This window comes from Formica exsecta, unplaced genomic scaffold, assembly GCF_003651465.1.
Source record: "Formica exsecta isolate Colony F162 unplaced genomic scaffold, ASM365146v1 scaffold659, whole genome shotgun sequence".
Lineage (NCBI taxonomy): Eukaryota > Metazoa > Arthropoda > Insecta > Hymenoptera > Formicidae > Formica > Formica exsecta.
The window spans coordinates 78,606-93,601 of NW_021853421.1; the positions used below are offsets into that span (position 1 = coordinate 78,606).

At 34.9% G+C, this 14,996-nt stretch overlaps 1 protein-coding gene across 3 annotated transcripts in view; it reads right to left on the minus strand.

Moving 5' to 3' along the window:
* LOC115242870 (protein-tyrosine sulfotransferase) overlaps positions 1 to 14,996 on the minus strand; it is an 87,358-nt gene that overhangs the window by 2,643 nt on the left and 69,719 nt on the right. For all 3 annotated transcript variants that reach the window (XM_029819449.1, XM_029819447.1, XM_029819448.1), the window contains 6 exons: positions 4,488 to 4,698; positions 2,620 to 2,753; positions 2,415 to 2,523; positions 1,386 to 1,580; positions 847 to 1,100; positions 279 to 476 (listed from right to left, as the gene is read on the minus strand). In XM_029819449.1, the coding sequence (XP_029675309.1) occupies positions 279 to 476; positions 847 to 1,100; positions 1,386 to 1,580; positions 2,415 to 2,523; positions 2,620 to 2,753; positions 4,488 to 4,631 (1,034 nt within the window). In that variant the 5' untranslated portion in view covers positions 4,632 to 4,698. The remainder of the gene's footprint in view (positions 1 to 278; positions 477 to 846; positions 1,101 to 1,385; positions 1,581 to 2,414; positions 2,524 to 2,619; positions 2,754 to 4,487; positions 4,699 to 14,996) is intronic.

Sequence of the window (14,996 nt, forward strand, 5' to 3'; positions counted from 1 at the left end):
GAAAACTATTTCCGAGTATAAACCGTACGGATGCTATATAATGTGAGATTTTCTTAAATTACTCTATAAATAATTACAATTCTTTGTTTAAAATTCAAATTAATTTAGAATTATAACTATACAACAATATACATCAATGTTATATTAGTATGCCAAATTAATTGTGTCCCATTTCGGTTCGCTTTTGGTTGGCTGCACATGGTTTGAATACTGCTCGTGATAGCAACTCTGTACGCGATAACTGTAACAACCGTATACTATAACAAATGGGCACGTACCGTCTGGTGTTGTCGCTAACTAAACTATCCGGCGCGCCGTAGACGGGCGGATTCGCATAAGGATCGTAGCCGAGCACGGAGAGCATCGGCGCGATGTCAGCCATCTCTCTCACTACGTCCTCGGGAATGTTACCGACCCATTTGGTAAGCGCCGCCAGATTCACGGGCTTTATAATTTGATCCGACGATCTCTCGACCCTGTTGAACATGATGTTAATGTTATCTACGTGAAACGCTCATTTTATCGCTTTTATTAACTTTATTATATTATTTTAATATGTATGTTAATGATGCATCATTTTATCGCGTTACGATATTACTTCAACATTAATGATACGAACGATTATTTCGTTCCTAATTTTGGCATTAATAATGCAAAGGAAAGAATTATACTATCACATATTTTAACATTAATTAATATGTAATTCTATCATCATATGTGACATTACTTTAACATGCATATACATGTATCCATTAATGGTAGGATACATTGTAAATATTGTTCGTAAGTTTAGAGGATGCATCTCTCTTCCTCTTCTTCTTTTCTCTCTTTCTTTATTTTTCTTACTTGCTCAGAGGCACTCCGCCGGGTTTGTTGATAAATTCCTCGTGATGCATGACGGATTCGTTCCACGGTACGTCTAAATAATTTAATATTTTCTTCATCCATTGACGTGGATGCAGCACCAGCTGTTCGTAAGGGACCATCAAGCATCTTTCCGGCCCCAGCTCCTTGCACTGGCCATACATTACGGAAATTGCGTGATTCCATCTGATGAGAGACTGCCGGTAGGACGATAAATCGAACCCCGTTATCGTGACCTGCAAAAAGAGAGAAAATGCTACTTGTAGAATCGTCGTATTGAATTGCATCGCTCTATATATCGCGCGTCTATATGTACTTATATCTAAAAATATGTTTACAAAAAAGATGCTGAATGAAAAAAAAAGCTATTAAAAATACTAAGTTCCTTAATTCTTAAAAAAAAAAGACAATAACTACGTTTGAAACAAAATTCGAAGTAGAGAAAAGACAAAACTTTCGCGGTAACTTGATATAAATCTTAAAAACTAACATATAAAGCATGTAACGCAGTGTTTTCTCACCTTCCTGGATATGATGGAATGCACCGTGGCGCGTCCGTCGCGTACCATGAATATAAATTTGGCGTTTGGGAAGAGCTCGAGAATATACGAGCCCATCTTTAGGGTAAGTGGGTCCTTGTTGCACAACCTCGGCGCCGGCTCGGCGTGTCGCGCTATTATCTCCAAGCAGAACGCCGCTATCGCGCTGTCTATCACCTGAAAAAAAGCAAGTCTTGATATCCCGAAATACTACCAGCAGAAGACTCGGCGCACCTACTCTTTCCTCTCCATTTTACGCATATAAAAAATGTATACTTCAATGAAAGTTTTAAATATAATATACTTAGGTATTTTAATATTGCTTATTTTTGAGAGGGGAACGAGTTTCGAGAAGTTACCGCCGGTCCCATGTTAGCTTTTAGATTAACACGATCAGTTTTCCTCTCCATTTTACGCATATAAAAAATGTATATACTTCAATGAAAGTTTTAAATATAATATACTTAGGTATTTTAATATTGCTTATTTTTGAGAGGGGAACGAGTTTCGAGAAGTTACCGCCGGTCCCATGTTAGCTTTTAGATTAACACGATCAGCTTAAAATTCCGTAGAGAGCAAAGTTTACAATTTTGCGCCATAGTAAAATACAATTATTCAAACTATATACATAAATCGTACACTTTTATTTAGTTTTGGCGGGTATAGAGAGAGAGAGAACATTTAAACATCTGGGCAAATTTAAATAAAACGCAAGTATCCCGCACTACTTACGGTGAAAAGTTTCCAGTTACCCGTTCCACGTTTTTCGAGAGTACTAGAGAAGTAGTATCGTGCTCTCGATAAATACGAGGAACATTGGAAACTTTTTTTCCCGCAAGTTCTTTTTTCGTCAAACGATACATTATTCAAATCTGTCCCAGTATTGAAATATATACTCTTTGTCTCTCTTTTTCTTTTTTTTTTTTTTTGTGACTTGCCGTCATTATTTCTCGTATTTTCAGAACACACACACACACACACACACACACACACACACATACACATGCTTACTTCTTTCGAGATTCCCGCCTCGGTAAGCCGTACATTCTCTTTTTCGGATTTAGACCAGTGCATCTTCATCTGGAGAATCCGCGGTATGACTCTGGTCTCTTGTCCGCACCTTGAATAAAGTTCGTATTTTTTTTTTATAAATGGTCTATTTTTTTATATTGTTCTAAAACATCATCGTCCAAGTAATAATTGCAGCAACACTCACCTCACGTCGGGATGGGCGTCCAGCATGGCACGCATCAAGGTCGTACCTGATCGTGGTACACCGCCGATGAAAATGAGCGGCATGTAACGATCGTATGTGTACGTTTTGCGATCAAACGGCCCGATCACGTATTTCTGTTCGATAAAAATATAACAGTAAAATATACAGTGTATAAAAATTAGTAAAATACTATGTCAAAATTTACGACATATTACTATTATTTATTTGGTAAAAACTCAATAAACTTGAAAAATAGTTTATCGAAAATTCATGTTGTATCATAAATTACGTTAAATTATTATTAATTTACAACAATATCAAATACTTTTACAACTACCTTAGATATTGTTAAAATATTCTGCTGAAGCAAATTCTGCTTTGAAAAATTGAACGAAAGATTACAAGAAGGTTTTTCTCTTTGTTACATTTATTTACGATAAATCTTTTATTCTCGATCGTTTGTAAATAGAAATAAAATTTAAAAAAATACTATTTTATTTATATTTTGTACAAAACTTTTACGTCTAATTGTAAGATATAGAAATAAAGGTACAATGTTTCTTTTGTTTTATTTTTTACCGAGTTACGTCCATAAGTAAGTGGGATGTAAACTCTAACTCGTCGTTCGTCCCGGTATTTTACCGTAACTACCTTAACGCAATTAAAGTAAGTCTACAAGAAAATTAATAAAAGCATCTCTCTCTGAGTCGACGGCGGAAGTAGATCGAGAAGACGCGGAGTAGTTGGCTCGAAAGTTAAACTCGTCAGTGTATATCGACTTTGTCGGTGGGATAACTTGGTCGAACTATTTCTTCAAGAACGTCGGATATCCCTTCATCTACGTCCGGCAGTTTGGCATTGATTAAGCCCAAGATGAAGCTTCAGTCCGTTCGTTAATACGTCGCCCGACAGTTAAATTCGCGTAGACATATTTCTCCTTCTTCTCAATTACACGCCGAAAGCGCGGCAAGATGCGCGATTAATCTTTCATCTCTTTGATACATATATTACACATATGTTTCATTTTACGTAACATTTTAATGTAACTCGCGTGTGTTTAGTAATCTTTCATCTAATAGCGTGTCAAAGCACGAGAGTATCGAGAATTTTTTAATGATATTTTGACAGAATAAAAAATCATTATCACGTTTCTTGTTAAATAATTCTTAGAAAAATCGTGAAAATGTTTATTGAATTTTGAAAAAGAAGTTTTCTTGATCGACGATTTCTCGTGATTAATCTAATGAATATGCAGGCGTAAAAGAAAGCTACTTTTTAAAAATATTTTTCACAGAGCGTATTCGAATTTGAATCAGTTTTGTCTAATAAACTTGATTGTTGCACCACGCATCGTTCATTATCAGTAAACTCGCTCGAGTGATTAAAATTCGATATACGCGCGAAACAGAGCTCTCAACAAGCTCGGCGCAATTAATACTTTGACAGCCATTAATTGCCGATTAATAATGTATAGGCTCCACCATGAGACTCGAGCGCCGTGATAATATATCGCGCTCATATTATATTATCGTTATTATTATTTCGATTAATTATTATTGTTATTATCGCGTCGAGAGGGAGCGAGAATAGAGAATTCTCTCCCTTTTGCAAAGTGGGTAATTAAAATTTCTCGTTTTAACAGAGAGAGAATAGTTTCTGACAAAAGTATGCAGCACAGTTTTAATTAAATATTTTTAATTATATATTTAACATTTCTTTATAAATTTTTACTTACATATATTTAATAAAATTTAATTTTATTTAATAAAAAGATATCTTTTTTTATATCTAGTCAAGATATTTATTATTAAGAAAGAGACGTGATTTTTATGTCGAATGATAGATTACAGTTTGGCTGAAACACTCACCTCCTTGCCAACCATCACAGCCGCGGGCATGTACCTGGTGGAGCCGCAAATAATGCCCAGCTGATAAAGGGCGAAAAGGAGGAGAAGGCCCACCAGGCAAGCGATGGGCCCTTTCCGGCCGCTGCGGCTCGACAGGAACAACATGTCACCCGCCGTGTTAAAAATCGCCTCTCATCAGGTGCTCCGTGAATAATTTACTACCTCATTGTATCTATAAATCACAATCAAATCTTTCTTAATCCCTTTTAATAAAATAGATTTTTTTCAAATATATATACAATTTCAATTTCAAAAATCGTGATTTATTTAATCATAAAATTTAAGTTTGTTCTCGCAAGTCCTCTTATGATCTTAAAAAGATCTTAAGAAATTTAAGAACTTAATCCATACAGACAGATTAATATTTGATCTTTCTCGTAGACTTTATACAGAATTTTTTTTTCATATCTTTATTATATCTTTATATACAAAAATTTCAATCTTAAGATATTCTGGTATTTAATTAGGATTGGAATTAGAATAACTTTACGAAAAATTCGTCTATTGTCGACAATTCTTGCTGATCCATTTTGTGAAAAGATCGTGAAAGATTAAATTCCGGTCATTTTTTGGAATCGGAGATTTCGAGCGTACGAATCGAATGGCAGCGAAGCGAGGAGATTTCGAAAGACAGTTTCCGAAATTCGCTGCGCTCTCGTCAGAGGATCGCATCTTCGGAAAGATGTCTCTATCTGGACGTAAAATATACGCGCGTTTTATCGCAGCCTTTTCTCTCCACCTTTCTTCTCCCCGATCGCTTTTCCGGTTCCCATGAATCTTGTTCGATTCTTCCGGATGTGCGCTGTCGATATTGTTTCCACGCACGGTACCTTAAGCCCAGCATTTGTCTAGCATGTCGAGTTGTCGTCGTAAAATTGATATCCGCGAAACGCCATGAGGCGCAAAGAGAGAGAGAGATAAATAGAAATAGAAAGAGATCTTCAATGGGATCGATGTGTACGACGCGTCTAGCACTCGAAAATTATTATTTCTCTTTTGAACGATATATTCCGGAAAACGCGTATCTCGCCGCTCAATCATATGCTAATAGACCGATACAAGCGGTCTATGCATCGAAAATCACTCTGTATCCATCTGGATGGCGCGAAATAAATTTTAACTTTGAAAAAAAGCGACTCCAAAACGCGTCAAATGTCGAAGTAGAACACCCTGTACAAATTGACGGTTCGGTTAAACAATCATTAAAGACGCATAATAGATTATAATTTTTTTTTTTTTTTTTTTTTTTGAATCATTTACAGAGAATATCACGGCTCAGATGTTAAGCGTAAATTTTTATCCGTTTAAACATCGTTTTTCAAGAACGAAAAGAATTGTGACTTTTTTAAATATCCACGGAAAAAATGGCATGTAATATTTCGTATAAATCAGGGTTGGCCGGAAAAATCGAGTGAGTGGAAAAGACCATGGTAAATTCCAGTTTTTATTGTCCCGAACTTTATCCAATGAAATAAACTGGCAAAAGCTATTTAAAAAAAACACAATTTTTGGGGGAGATATAAATGTTACTAAATTTTTTATATTAATTTTTAATTTATTAAGAAAAATGTAATAGTAACAGAATTAAACATTTTTATTAAAACATTTTTATTAATATGATATAATATCTGGTTCGCGTTTACCATTCAACATTTTCTAACAAAAAACTAATTTATTTGCTACGTCGATATCTAATCTGTTACGGATTTTATATTTTGGATAAAGCTTAAATTGGAAAATACTCTCTTAATTGACGAAAACGAAGATAAAAAGATTTTTTATTTATTTTAATAAAAGCGACCAGTTCCGCCAGTTTTTTACGGAAAATACCGGTTGTTACCACTGGCATGGATTTTATCAAAAAAATGTGAAAATTTGCCTGCCATAATAAATCTCCTCATTTCCGATATTATTTGAATAACGATATTTTAATAAAAATCAAAATTACGGCTAGATTGATGTTTAGAATGACTCTTATAATCTACTGCTTCACAAGAATATTGAAAGTCGAGAGAGAGAAAAAGAGAGCACCGGATTACACATTTTCTTTTTTTCAAGCGACGGCTTTACGTAATTGTACGCCGCGTTTGCCCGTCGACGCGTAAGTTTAATGAAAGTTCGACGTGCCTTAGTGACGTCCGGTACTTTTAAACCGATACCCCATTATAATCGACGTCGTTGCTTGACTGGCGCGCTAACGAGAACGAATCGATCCTTGGGGGGTAGAGGGTGGTCCTCAGTTAAGTTTCTAGGAAAGTTATCGATTCGTCCTAAATCGTTCGAATTATTCTACCCTGTATTGTGCAACGCGCGTTGTTCAACGAAATCGGAATCGCGGAAAAAGATATTGAATCCCGAGATGTATCGATTCATATCGCGATTTATTTAAAAAGAAAAAAAAAAAAGTGAAGTAGATATTTGTAAGAATATAATATTATTATTTTGATGAAAGAAATTCGTGAGAAGGCTCTATAAAAAAATGTATCGACAAATAAGTAGTTGTAAATATGTGACCGTATATATAACTATTTAAAAAAATTAATTAAGAATCATATAAAAAAATAACTAATAAAATATGCCAAATATTTTGCAGTCAAGATTTCATTACTTTTTATAATAATAGAGTGTAACATTATTTTTTTATATTAAATTCTTGTTCGTAATCAAAGGTATACGAATCTGTTTTTCCAGAAATATCGGGTAGAATTATTATTACAGCGCCGCAGTATATTTCCATGATGGAGTTCCAATTTTGTTGAATAGTAATTTGCAACACGCAACAGCGTACAGGGTGAGGGGGAAAGGGAGAGAGGGGGGAAACATAGCGATCTTCGTTTTGTAGCCGCGCGGCGAGTTTAGCCAAAAGTTACGATGCCCATCAAATATTTGAAATTCAACCTTTCGCGTGTATAATCACAAACGGTCCATTTCCATCAAGCTCGTCCATCGCGGCCGGGCCGCTCCGCTCGCGAGCAATTTAAACTTTAATCGCGAAAACTGCGGAACAATAGCGGACGCCGCGTGCGAAACAGACGCGGACGAAAGATATTTATTATACATGGGCTTGGGTTTGGAAAAAAGTAGAAAACGCGTAGCACCTTCTTTCATCCGAAACTACGCGACCAAGGATAACAACGATAATAGGTCGAAATCACAATACCCTAGGCGGATGTGAAAAGAAAATAAAAAGGAAAAAGGAGCGCAAGAAACCGGGTCGAAATTTCTGACAAAAATTTTCGCGATTATGTGGTATTCGTAAAATTTGATTCTATATCTACTAGGATTCATGATTTTATCATCCGAAGCAATTGATATTCATCGTTTCAAAATTGTGTGGCATGTAATAATGATATACCACATACATATAATTTTAATTGTAATAATAATAATAATAATGGCACTCCCCGTTCATCCTGCAGATTGGGAAACCACCGAGTTAACCCGACAGGCAAATTGGAAAATAATAACAATTATTATTGTTATGTGATAGTAATAACGATATATAACATGGGAGTTTGTAATGCCCATGTTTGTGTGCCGGAACCGTTATTGTTGTTTACAATGTTTATCTCAAATTCCATCGAGAATATTTTTACCACGCATCACCGAATACCCTAGTTTGCATTTTTGACGTGCCCTTTTCAATATTTCACGCGTTGAGTATTCGATTTTCGTTGAAAAAAAAAAGAAAGAAAGAAAGAAAGAAAATTTACATAGTATGCAAAATGTTAACTTCTTGATGCTATTTCATCCTCGATTAAATATATACCTTCGCTTCATTTCATTTCTAACGTTCATTATCACATAGATGAAACTCTGTTAAGTGAACCCGAATTGCCGTAGTTTATCGAGATTCCGCTTTGTTCTCCGCTATCGCTATCGAAAGTCGATCGAGGTGGTTGCAATTCAGCTGGCGAAAACTCTAAAACCGCATGTCGGGAGAGGCGGTCAAGCTTACTTAGCGCGACGGTGGCCGTTATTTCTTTTTTTTTTTCGCTTTTTATCTTGCAACAAAATTTCCTTATTGCGTCGCTTTTGAAAAGCGCTGACCAGCTGAGTAGCAGCATTACAATATTAATGATGCGCCGGCGGAAAAAAAAATGTGAAAACTGACAGCGAGCAACGCTAGCCCTGCCAACGCATTTCGCATACGGTGAATATTAATAAAGATATTTAACACCGAGAAAATTAAAAAAGCGCGAAAGACAAGGTTTTTTATCAAATTTTTTTGATAACAAAAGTATCTTAAATAATAATCTTAAATAAAATTTAGTTTTATATTTGTTATAAAACTAAATTTGATTTATTAATTTATTTCATATTTGTAAAATTTTATTTTTTATTTCACTTTATATTTATATTTTTATTTTATTACAACAAGGGAGAGTGCAAAGAGTGCAGGTTTGTAAGCTCATCTCAAACAACAATAACTCGCTGGCGGCACTCGGATTACGCGTTGAAATTGTATTCTCTGGTTCGGTGATCTTTTAATAGCGCCAACTGTGTGTCGGAAAACGAGGAAGCGTACCTCCCGGAAACCAGGAATAGGGAAACGCAAACGCAACATTGGTGCGTACGTCACGTCGCGCGTGAGCTTCCTGCTAATTGAGAGCCGTCCAAACTCGCGATCTAAACCGCATCGAATCAAAAGTTAAACAAATGTCGAATCTAATTCCGTCACGCGTCGAAGCGCAGAATATTTGTTGTATATACTGGGTGTCTCAAAATTTGGCGGAGAACTTGGCGTTGCTTCTCCGCGAACTGAGAGTCAGTTTTCAGCGAAAATAGTAACAATTATCGAGAGTATCTATCTCAAAAATTTAGTAAATTATTCTTCGCTTTTCTCGATAGAACACCTCTATAGAATTTTTATAATTTTTTAAATTCTTTCTGGTATTTTTAAAATTTATAATATATCGTCTAGAAAAAGAGACGGAGATATCTATTTTCCCCCGGCTGTAGTTCTCGATTTTCGCGATTTTCCAAACTCGCAGCGATTCCAGTTGTCTCCTCCGAAAATAGATTCCTCGCGAAGTCCCTCCACACTCCTGCGGAAGCACAACCGCAAGTTTTCTTCTTCGGGGGATTCGGTTACGGCGGTTCTGGATGTTATCGATCGTCGCAAAATAATGTCCTTTCGGGCGATTCTTCGATTCTACGAGGAGGAAAGAGGTTGCCTTTGGGCAACGGAGGTCGGCAGTCTGTAGAGTACAGCGAAGTTGCGGAAGCACTGAAGTGTTTTTGGAAAGGGGAAAGGTCGAAAGCTGTCGCGCAGGATGCATTGTCCTAATGCAAAACGGCCGTGAGACTTCGCTGTGTATTCTTTGTGACCAATTCTCCTTCCAAAGATCAATCGCTTGAGAGAACATTTAGGAGCCATAGAGCGGCGACAATAGACGATGCGATTGGCGCCTCGAAAAATATCTCGCGCAAGAAATAGCCTTTCCAAGAGTTCTAACAATAACGTGATGATAATAATAATAATAATAATAATAATAATAAATTGATTTGTCTCATTATTCTGTACATAAAAGTATATATATATATATATATATATGTATCATATATTGCATTTCATCGTCCGTTTCGTCCTATTCGGAGTAAGCATAATTTCTCGACAGATGTTAGAATATTACGACAATGGTGTCCTTAAATTAAATGAAATTTAATTAATTTTAATTTGCATAATCGACAAATTGTGTTTCTTGAATCATAGATAATTTACAACTAAAATATAATTTTAAAAAACTACGGATAAAACATAACTTAAAAAAAAACAATATATTATTAGTGTGCATATGAAATTGTATGTGTGAAGATTAAGATAGAAAAAAATCAAATTAATTATTATCTCACAGCATTTTGTTCAAATTCTGCAAATGATATTCCGTTTATTATTTTTGGCTGCGAGATTTAATTCACAAAATTCGCTAAACTTGCCTTCATTTTCTTTGGTTTGTATTTTAAAAGCTATCGATATCTTGTTATTCTTGTCCCGATAAAAATCGATATTTCGCAAAAAATAACACCGTCTATTTACAAGCGATTTCACGACACACTATATCCAAGCTTTATGTTTACAAAGTTCTCTTCGCAACTGATTAAAAGCGAGCGTTGAGTAACAAGAGTAAAAAACAAAGGTGGCGGGGAAAAATTCTTCAATTTCAAGTCAATTACGGGATTTTCTGTACTCTTGCTAAAGATCACGATAAGAGAAACAAGAAGCATGTGATATTGAAGAAATATTTATGAAAAAATAATCTCTTATCGCTTTTCGACGCTTCAGGATATTAGAAACGTGCATGGATTGCGACGACGAGAGGCGGAAATGGCCAACGGGCTCTCGATACTTGGGTCGAGAATGCTCCGAAGCCAAAGCAGCTGAGAAAGGGGTTAGATTTAATCCCCCTGTATCGACCTGGAGACTCTCGCACACAAGCTATAACTCTGAAACTACAATAACTTTTCCATGCTTGCAAGATGCGCAGTTTGGTGAATAAATATTTACGGAACGTCAGATATTTTATCTCATGTGAAATCATGACAATGCGCTCATCAAATATTTATTATTATCGTTATCAATGACTTTTATATCACATTTTTATCCGATAATTTTGTTTAACAATTACAAATAATGAAAAGAAATGAAAGAATAATGTAAAGATAAAATTAAATAATATCTTAAATAGTGTCGTCAAATAACATTTTCTCATATAACATTTTTCCTCCATTACCCCAAATCTTGTAAGATCTTCTTTCGCGCAAATTCAATCTTCGAGTTGTTTTCTCTAGCGGATATAATCAAATAACTTCGCGAAGATATGCTTGTTTTCGACGAGTTGATTTGTATTTCGTCTAGAATGCCCGTGGGATGCGATGATTTTACATTTTACGATCGTAAATTCCTCTTACTGTCGCGCATCATACATAGAAATACGGTATTCTTCGGAAAGCTTTTGGTCTTTTTGCTTTTGCTTTTGTCTGGTATCGCCATGTAACTTACATTCGGCGAGAAGCGAGCGATAAAATACGTAACCGTAGTGCGTACGCGTGTATCTTACATCTCCATAATGCCGAGGAAACGCGGAAGAGAAACAGGGGTGTACAAACATTGTGTAGCGTTGCATAAAGCGATACACTACGGGTAAATTTTGCCGTGTATTTAATATATTCGGCTCAAACCAAGCGAGAGTACTTTGTCGCCGCAACATCAGTTTCCATTTTTTCCGATCGAAAAGAGGAAATTGAATTTAAATTGCGTCATCAAAAGAGAAACGGGCGAGATACGAGCTTTGTATATAAAATGCAAATAGTATAAAAACTATTATACATTTTTTGATTTTTCTCTTGCGTCAAGTGTCTCTCTAAATTCTTAAGAGATAATATTCTAAAAATATATATAAAGTTTTTTTTTTTTTCATTATAAGTCAATTATATAATACAACGTAAATTCTATTCTAACGAAACTTGAACAAGAGACGATAAAAGATTTTCGTACATCAGATTTATTCGAACGATATACTATCGTATATTTTATGCAAGATTATATTTCCGCGCGAGTGCGGTCAATATTTTCCACGCGACTTTTCGACCCGAAGAATAGAACTATCAAAAATATATAGAAAATGTATAGACCCCAAATCCTCGTTGAAGGGAGAGGAGGGAACAAAAGAATGACCCACCTTCCCAAGCTTTGCGCCAGAGCACTCAATTTTTCAATACCGCGAGCGAGAAATATCCGTTCTTTACCATTCGCGTATTTGTATATTTGCATCGTCCCTTTTTGTTGTCGCTCGCGAACGCTTTTATGCGGTAGACAGACCTTCTGGAATAAACAGAATATCGTCGGAAAGAGAGCGAAGTAATTAGAGACCGTTCGCGTCCGAAGCCAGCTGTGTTCGAAGCGCCAGAGCACCTTTGTAAAATCGGCTTTAAAAAAAAAAAAAGAAGTACGCAAAAAAGCCGATAGAAATGAAAAATATGCGCGTAATATACCTCGCGTTCTTCTCAAATGCAGCTTCCATATATTTGCTTTTCTTTCGGAACGAAATATTGAAACCGATAAATAGCTATGGTAATGGAACATCTCGTCAATCATAACGATATTTATCGGTCTCGCGGTATTTGTAATTATTTTATTTTAATAAAATTTCAATCCGACCGTAATAGCTGCGTAAGGATATTATTAATTCGTTTATTGATATTATTATTATTACAACTCATTATAAAATTGATTTAATTTTTCTCAATAGATTAATTAAATAAATTTAATTAAACATTAAAAATATAATATTAATTAGAAAAAATATTTTTGAAAAAAATTTGATTGTAAGAGAGAGAGAGAGATTATTTACTCCGAAAGAGAAAATCCACAGATTTAATTCTTGTGGATAAAAATATGCAAAGAAAATGTGCAAAAAATCTGAAATACCCGATGTACCTGTAGCAACGATAAATATTGATCACGTTTATATTGATGCAAACGACATTATGATGATTATGTAATAACGGGATTCCTTTTTCCAGAAGCGAAGCGAAAGAAATGGGAAATCGATGCTATCGCGAAATAGCCAGGAATCTGTGGCTGTTCGGGGACGGAAAAGGGGGATGAGAGGCAATCGGGGCTGCACGCAGCTGATAATATTCAGATACTTTGCGTCGTTACTCGTTGTCGACTTCGCAATCAAATATCGGTCCGTTAAAAATCTTCTCCGAAGTCTTTTCAAACTTTTAAAATACTCTGTGCAAGCAACACGTTAAAAGATATTTCATTATAAATTTATATGCGATCTCTTTGAAACTTTTACGTGAGTTTAATTTTTTTTAATTTCCGATATTTAAACAAATTTATTAAATAATTGGAACAACTTATAAAGACAAACATATATTTATGGTATAATTCACGTATGTATATGCTAAGCTATTGTTAAATCACGAGAGAGATAATAATGTCTCACGGATTTCGGGATTAACATCCCGAGATATTCGCGGGAGTTACAATACCCATATAACACACAATACCCGAGGCTTGATCTTTGTAATCCCAATTTACAGTCCATCCGGAGGGGATATCGTGTAAGTATAACATCCTCGACCTTTTCGTTAAGGAATGAATTATTTCAAAGAATCTGTTCTTTGAGAGAGAGAATCCAATTATTTGTGAAAACAACCTGTGTGTGCCAACTAACATTATGCTTTTGTTTCGTAATTAACTGAAAACTAGACCGTTTTTAAAATCATGTTTTTATGATCTCGTTATATAATAGCAGCGCTGCCATCCAATCATGGGACCAAAAAAAGTGAAATAAAGACTGCTTTTTGATTAAAAAAAAAAAAAATGACAAAAAGTAATCTTTAGGTATTAAAATAGTAAATAACATTATGTATCCAATTTTTAGAATAATTAAGGCTATTTAAGCACAAAAAAACTAACATATAATAAATTAATGAAAAATACTAAAATATTATCATAAAATAAATAGTGTATTTTATTAAATGCGAGCGAATAACAATTGTTATCAGACAAGACAACAAAAATGTGAATAGAATTCTTATGTTTTACAAATTTTATGTCAGCTCAAGAAAAGTGACTATAGTGACCCATTTTGGACGATAGTAATTTTCTAGTGACTTGTCAAAAAAAAAAAAAAGTGACTCAAGTGACTGAATGGTAGAGCTATAATAGCATTCAATTAGACTTTCGCCGAGGAAAAATTGAAGATCGGTCTGTGATCATTAAATGATCGATACGACAGTAATGTCATTGTAAAATCGCTGTAACCTGCTTAATGTTTTTTTTTCACGTTTAATGCCTAGAAAAGGAGATTCGAGGGTCGACAAGATACGAAAATGCATCGCGCAATCTCTTAATCGTCCTATCTTTAACGCACATTTGTGTGTAATCGAGTGTGAATTTAAACGTAATGACTGTCACGTTACATTTGCTCGTCTTTAGCGAGAATCGTTTTCGACTCAGTCCATTTTCTTTTCAAACAAAGTAGGAGAAAGAAAAAACCGATAAGAGTATATATTGGATGCTGCAACGGAAATCGGCTTAAGCTGCATTTTAATTATGCCGAGTTATCGAGCATGTCCAATTTAGCATTGCTTTTACGTCGTGAAAGAACGCGAAAGAGGACAGCAAGCAAGAGAGAATGTATCGAAAAATACGACAATTTAATTTACCAAATCATTCGAGATTTTCCATTTGGCATCTAATTATATCTATGTAATTATGTATAATTGTTTTTTTTATCCTATACACATACAAAATAAAAACACGCCTTTAGTACACTCTCTTGAACAAAAATAATTAGAGAAGTAAATCGAAAATTGAAAATATTATTAATTCCAAACCTTTTAATTTTTAAACTTCAAGTTTTGATTTTTTAATTTATTAATTCTGATTTTTTAATTTCCCTCTCTTTTAGTGTACCACAAAATAATTCATCCTCCATTTTCTTTCCCATT